Source organism: Lepus europaeus, chromosome 14, assembly GCF_033115175.1.
Source record: "Lepus europaeus isolate LE1 chromosome 14, mLepTim1.pri, whole genome shotgun sequence".
NCBI classification, from domain to species: Eukaryota; Metazoa; Chordata; class Mammalia; order Lagomorpha; family Leporidae; genus Lepus; species Lepus europaeus.
In genome coordinates this window covers 34877030-34884110 of record NC_084840.1, presented here as the reverse complement: position 1 = coordinate 34884110, position 7081 = coordinate 34877030, and the positions used below count along the sequence as shown (strand labels likewise).

General features: G+C 57.6%; 1 protein-coding gene across 1 annotated transcript; it reads right to left on the bottom strand.

The window, feature by feature from the left end:
- Positions 1 to 723: 723 nt before the first annotated feature.
- HLX (H2.0 like homeobox) lies at positions 724 to 5886 on the bottom strand. The gene is made up of 4 exons (XM_062211332.1): positions 5231 to 5886; positions 4327 to 4509; positions 3413 to 3597; positions 724 to 1552 (listed from the first exon to the last, which is right to left on the bottom strand). The coding sequence occupies exons 1-4, from the start codon at positions 5829 to 5831 to the stop codon at positions 1046 to 1048; spliced, it is 1476 nt and encodes a 491-aa protein (XP_062067316.1). The 5' UTR covers positions 5832 to 5886; the 3' UTR covers positions 724 to 1045.
- Positions 5887 to 7081: the final 1195 nt, after the last annotated feature.

Here is a 7081-nt window from a genome sequence, read left to right as displayed (position 1 = left end):
TGTACTTTCATAAACATCACTGGTCAAATTTGGGCCATGAAGTCCAAGTTCTGATTTGGGCTCTGTGTCTGCCTAAATCTTGAACAAGTCACTTTCTTGCCGCAGAATTGTTTGGGCACCTTTGAAACCAGAACCCTGAACTCTATGGCCTGAGCTTCCAGCCCTACCCATTTTGGCAGGCCTGTCTTTTCTGCTGCAACACTGCAGACCTGCCTGTGCCCTACCCCATTCCTGAGCAAGGGGAGATGGCACCGGCAGAGCCTCCAGAGTTCTGCTTAGGGTAACGAGCAGCTTTCTAGCGAGTAAACCTGTGCCTGGATCGACCTGCAGGCACTGCAGCCTGCTCTGCTCCAACTCTGCACACTCTGCAGTTACGAGAAGCAGGGGGCACACACTCATTGTGTCCAGACTCCAAGTAGAGACATCATCCTGCGGCACTGGCTTCACAGATAGTATGGACCGCTTTGTTCCCAGGCTCAGGACCGTGGTCGGCATTGGCTATAGGAATGGGAGCTAGATGAAAACTCTAAAGCTCAACGTGGATCAATGCACCAAGGTGGCTATCAGACTGAGCCACCGTCCCCAAAAACTCCAGCCCCAAAACCTTCAGCTGCTTAGTTCTGAAGTGCCAGGAGGCTAAAAACTTATTGGGAGATCCCTGACCCCAACTACAGACCCGCATCACCCCAGGAAGCCAAGTGCCCTTTTACAAACCATAGTAAACTTTTTATTTACAAGTTTAAGGCGCCCTAAGTGCCTCGACTCCTGGTGCGATGAGAGGAATTGCTTAGCCAAACACTTCACCAGTGCAAGCGTGGCAGCTCGTGTCCAGGGAGAATTCCAATCACGATGGGAGCCTTTGGCACTGAGACACTCTTCGGATCTGGGTGGTGTGGGCGTCGAGGAGCCAACTGTGACCGTTGGGAGGAACCTCTGCGCTGAGTCCCTGACCCTGGCCCCGCTGCAACATAAAGTAGGCACAGAACCCAGTCCGAGGCTGGGAGGCTGCACGCAGGGCTCTTGGTTCCTTCTGCCCTCGTCCAGTCTATAAGCTGCCAAGAGGGGCTTGGGCGGGCTCGGGGCTTTTGGGAGCACCGCTGACTGTGGGCTGGGGCGCAGGAAGTAATTCCGGGACGCTGCTGCCATTGTTGCTGGCGCTACCCGCGTTGCTGGTGCTGGTGCTGCTACTACTGAGGCTGCTGGCGTTGCTGAAGCTAAAACTGCTGCTGCCGCCGCTGCTCCCCCCACTCCCACCGCTGCTGGGCGGGATGAGGGCACTGGCTGCTGACGCCTTGATAACCGTTGTTTGGTGCAGAGAACGCTCTGCCCCCTCAGTCCGCTCCGTGTCGCTGGGGGCCATGTCCAGAGACTCGGAGTCGCTGCTCTCGCTCTCCGCCTCCGAACGGCTGGGGCTCCTCTCCTCCTGCTCACCGTCTGCAGCAGAGGCTCCACCCGCAGGCTTCTCGCCTGCCTCTTTGTCCTTGTCTTTCTGGGCCTGGGCCTCCTTGGAGTGCCTCCACTTCATCCTCCGGTTCTGGAACCACACCTTGACCTGGGCCGAGCAAGGAGACAAGAAAGGACACTTAGCTGAGCCACAGTCTCTCTACAACATGACTCATAGGCGCCTGGGAGCCACCCAGGACGGCAGGCACATACCCAGTCCTCTACCAAGTGCCAAACACCCTGCTGGGCACAGGGGCCCAGAGGCAGCCAGGAGGGCAAGGAGGCCAGGGAGCCTCACCTTCCACACCCCTAATAACATTCTTAAAATGAGGTCCTCCAATACCACCTGAAATGACCTGGGTGAATACTGGAAGGCCGATTCCTGCACCCATCCCTAACTAAAGCGCTCAGCTCTGTCAATGCTTCTTAACCTCACTTGAGTCAGGACTCCCATGAGAATCTGCTTACAGGGTCAGGAAAACACACACACACACACACACAATAGCTAAGCACAGTTCATCGAGTGTTCTGGTAAACCAGTGTTAAGAATTCCTGCTCTATGCTGGCCCTTTCCTCTGTAGCCACTAACCAACGCAAGTGCCTACAAAAGCTGTTTTTTTTTTTTTTTTTGAATTTTTTTTAAAAGGAGGAACTGTGGGAAGCAGAAAGGGGAAAAGAGGCTTAAAGAATTTATCCCAGGGGGTGGAGGCACCCATGAATTTTAGTAAAAGGGCATTTCCTCGGCTTGTTTGTACTCAAGAGCTGATAAGGATCCCACCCCAGTCAGGGATAAACTAATTCTTCTGAGGGCGCAGAAAACACTGGACTCAAACCCATGTGAAGTGGAGGAAGAGGGTAGAGACAGTGCAGAGAATCTATATAAATGATCCCCTGGGGGGCCCAACACGTTCACACAAGTTCCAGCTTCTCTTTTAAAAATAACATGCACAGCTGGTGGAAAACGGCTGGGCCCTTCCAGTGTGTGTGTGTGTGTGTGTTGGGGAGGGGAGTTGTATAATGGAGGACAGAAAGACACAGTGACAGAAGTCCGAATATTAGGGGGCTAGGAAGCTCCCCTCCTACTTCTACTTTTGGTTGTTGCCCTGCTGGGGACAATTAGCTCTGGGGGTGCAAGGGCCACTGCAGTGGGGGTGTAGAACAAGGTGACTCCCCTATAGTTAGAACTTTAAGAAGAAAAGAAAACCCGTTTCTTAAAGAAAAAAAAAATAGTGCAAACACCATAGGTTTCCTATGGTCTCCAAAAAAACTGAAGCAGGCAGAACCTGCCAAAATGCTCTTAGGAGCTCTAAGTAAAACTCTTTTTCTTTCTTTCTTTTCCTTGCTTTCTCCCACCAGAGATTTCCTTCCAAGCTTAAACTGTTAGAACATGGGACTGACTGTGGCTGCTCCAGGCACTTTCCTGCTTTTCTGCAGCTAAGTCATTCCGTTTGAAATGATATTTTCACTTCCTCACAACTGGGGATTTCATAATCCTGCAGCAGCAGGAGGAGGAAAGAAGGAAATAGAGAGAGGGTGTGCAGAAGGGAAAAAAAAAAAAAAGAAAGAAAAAGAAAAAAATCATGTTGACTTTTTGTTTTTATCTTTTTGGAACTAAACTGCGTCCTATAGCCACCGGCTCTACAGTTGAGTACATAATTGCTATCTCTGTTTGCTTTTGCTGAGGCTCATTCCCCTGTTGGCCAAAATAAACATGTATTGCTTGTTGACATCTTCGGAGATGGGCCACTCGCTGGGAACTTCTCTTTCATCCTCACCCCCACCCGCATCCCCTCCGGCCTCCTGTCTCAAAGTCCACGAAGCCACGTGGAATCCAAGACCTGGTGCTGGGACCACAGGTGGCCAATCGGCCTAGGTAGAGGAGGCTTGCGGGACCAGGTCCCGACGCATCGATGAATCGCTCCGCTGCCCGCCCGAGGGCGCTGTGCGCTGGGGCCCCACGCCGGCTTACCTGGGCGTCGGTGAGGCCCAGCATCGCTGCCAGCTGCTTTCGGTCCGGCTTGGTCACATACTTTTGGATCTCAAACCTTTTCTCCAGGCCTTTCCTCTGCAGGTTCGAGAAGACGGCGCGCGACCAAGAGCGCTTCCTCTTATAGGTCTGAGGCATGGTGTCCTTTGTCAGCACGGCGTAGGGACCTGTCCCGGGCGGAGGGGGAGCAAGGAGAGACAAGAGCGCCACGTCAATGTCCAGCGTGGCCTGCGTGCCTGTGCTGCGGCCCAAGGTGCTGCCGCTTAAAACTGTGTTTCCATCCCCACTCAGCAAGCCCTTCACACACACAACCAATGGCCTAACTCCTTAGAATTGTGCAGTTCTTAAGGATGAAAACCCAGGAGGTTCGCCTATTAATTCCGAGGTAAAAGCGTAAACCTAATGCGTGTCCATCAGTCATGCAAAGAGTAGGCGAAGATGTCCTTGGGGCCTGGATCAGGAGGAGATGACAGCCCCACTTTCTCCTCTGTGTGCGTCAGTGCGTGCTCTCCCATGCGCCCAGGGACGCAAAGAGCAAAGGGGTTTGAGGCTATCCCAAAACGCGTGAGTGTTCATGAGCAACACTTTTGTTGCTGCACTTTCAAAACTCCCTCTTTGGAGAAAAGATGAGGGAAAGCTTCCCAACCGACCCCACCCCTGCCCGCCTTGGCACACATTTTCCGGGCTCCCTGATACACCCACCCCTCTCCCCAGGGAGCCATCCAAATAAGCGCTTGCCCCTACACCGCCCAGAAATCTTTCGGTTTCTCTCTTCTGACTTCGTAGTTGCCTGCCCGCCCGCCCCAACTGCAGGATTGCGACACCCCGTCAGTCCTGAGATTTTTGACCGACAGTCGGCCTGACTGCTGGGCCGGAGTCGCAGACGGTTTCTGTACCTGGAAATGTGTCTTGGAACTGATGCTGAACTGAGTTTCTCGGGTTCGAGCTTAAGGGGCTCAGGATGGCGGAAGCCTCGTTAATGGGATCTAGAGACGCGAAGAACTGGCCGGCGGCGGAGGGCTGCAGGCCCGAGAGGTGCACTCCCGCGGGCCGCCCACTGGTTAGCAGGGACGTGAGATCTGGCAACGAAAGGAAAGGGAAAGAACGGGTTACACCTCGGGCAAATGCAAACTGTCTGGAGGGTGTGTTCCGCGCCTTCTCCTCGCCCTCAACTCCCTTTTCCCCGAGCAAAGTCAGGAGAAGCCCCCGGTGCACTCGAACGAAAGCCTTGGCTCCCTGAGGAGCCCTGCATAGGATTCCCGTGCGTGTTCTTCATGCCCACGTCCACGCGAACAGCGCAGGGGTCCCGCATACAGAGGCCCCCAGGATGTCACTTTTGGGGGCCTACCAGGACCTGCATAGACTGGAAGCCCCCAAGGAGCCCCCAGCTGCTGTCTCCCCTTGGGAATTCCGAGCTGTGGTTCTGTTTACCCTCCATCCTTTGGGTGGGATTTTACTAGAAATCATATAAAAAGAAGGGAAATTGTTCCCCAAAGGGGCTCTCCTGTGTGCAAACACTGGATTCACGATCGTAGAGTGCAATCATTTTAGCAAACATTTACACCAACCATTTGCATGAGTGTTGACTCTAGGATGCGTATTTTTTAAAGCCTCCCCGGAGTTGTTATCTGTTCTACGTAGAGCAGGTGAGTTCTAGACCCAGCGTTTCGCAGTTTTCTTACGATTCGTTTCGCCGATTTGGTTCTTAATTGTGAAAACACTCCAGGGCAGCCCACTCCGGCCCGGGGTCAGGGAGAGGGCCGCGGTCACAGGGCCTGTAGCCTACCGCCCAACACCTACCTCTCAGCGTGTTGCCTTCCTTGACTTTTGGGTCAAACTCTGCAGACAAAATGCGGTCAATTCCAAATTTGAGGTCTTTGCTGGAGGGGGCCGGGGCCGAGCCGCTGTGGTGGGGGTTCGGGGCCCCTCGCGTGCCCGAGGCCGGGGGCTGCAGGGCGCCAGCGCGGGGTAGCGGTGGCGGCGGCGGCGGCTGGGGCTGCTGCTGTGGCGGCTGCTGCTGCGGAGGCTGCGGGTGGTGGTGGTGGTAGGCGGCGGACAGCGGGGACAGCCGCTGCGGGAAGCCGGCCGGGACCTCGGAGGGCGCCACCACCGGCGTGGGTCGAAGCGGAGATCGGGTGGCAGCTTGGAAAGAGGCGTGCGGGTGGACAGAACCCAAGTGCGCCGTGAGGGCGGCGGCTGAGGCGCCCACCAGGCCCTCGGGAGCCGCCCCCGGCTCCCCCACGCCGGCGTGCAGGATGTCTGCGATGCAGAAGGAGGGCTTCTTCCCGGTGCCGGGGTCCAGCGGGAAGGAGCAGCCTCCCGGGCCGGCTGAGGAGCAGTAAGCGGCCGACCAGAGGCTGAAGTTGGAGGCGTAGAAGGGGGCCAGCCCGGCCGCGAACATCCTGGCGGGGGCAGCCGCTCGGCGGCCGCGGTCTAGCCGGGGCCGGGCCGCGGGGTGGGCGTGCGGGAAGGGGCGCGCCGAGTCCAGCGGGAGGCGGTGGCCCGGCCAGCGGCGACCCGCTTTCGCTTCTCCGCCCGCACTGAAGAAGAGCGAGCGGCCGGGGAACCCTAGCGAGACCGAGGGAGGAGGCGCGGGCCGGTCCCCGCCTCGGCCCCTGGCCTCACTTGAAAGGGCGGCGCGGCGCCTGCTTTCCCCGCGGCCGCCGGCGAGCGAGGGGCGCGGGAGCGGCCGGGCGGGTGGGGGCCGCGGCTCCGCACACGCCGGGAGACAAGGGCCGGGCACCGAAAGAAAAACGCAAACGGCTAAGCCCTGAGAGCTAAATTTAAAACAACAACAATAATAATCCGTTAGCTTTAAAAAAAAAAAAAGTAATAAGAGGGGGGAGGGAAAAAAAAAACTCCTCTCTAAAAACTCCCAAAGTTTTGGCAGGAGCTTTCGAGTCAGACCCGGGGTAGGACCTCGATCCGGGCTCTCATTGGCCGTCCTCGGGACCAATGGGGGCCCGGAGTGGAGGGGAATTGGGAAAGAAGGGGCGTGGCTCGCTTTCTGGGCCACGCCCCAGCCACGCCAAAGCGTTCTCGGCGGCCGTGGGGGCTGAGCTGGGCTGTGCGCTTTCTCCCCGTGGCGCAGGGGCGGGCGGCTGCTCCGGGGGGCCGCTGATTTCTCCAGCGGCCGCGGTGCGGGACTGCCGCCGATGAGGGGAGCCGGCGGCCGCAGGAGGTTCCCGGGGCGCTCGATAGCCCGAGGGTGGTGAGCGGGTGGAGAGCGGAGCCCCTCGGGTCTCTCCCCTTTTCCTCGCCCCCGCCCGGTTTCCCTGCGCTCTGCTTTCCTCCTAGGTTTCAGCGTCTTCGGCCAAGCCCCCCATCTTTCCCGGATCCCTGCCCGGGAACTGTGGGCCTGATTTCCGCCGGCCCCACTCAGCCCGGCGCCCGCCGCTCTGCTTCCCAGGGAGATCCTCCGGGAAGCCAGGAGGAGGGGCGGCCGCAAATTAGTTTTCCTGTGAGCTGTCGCGCCACAACTTGAACGAGTGGCTTCTAAAACAACTTCAGACTGATGGGCCCTAGCGTCCGTGTCCCTTGGACCCTGTTCCCCAACCCCCACCCCCGAGCCTCGGGGCACAAAAAGGGGCGCCTCCCGAAACCCGGGAGGGCGGCGCGCTCGTCCCCTGGGCGCTGCACCTTGTAGGAAAT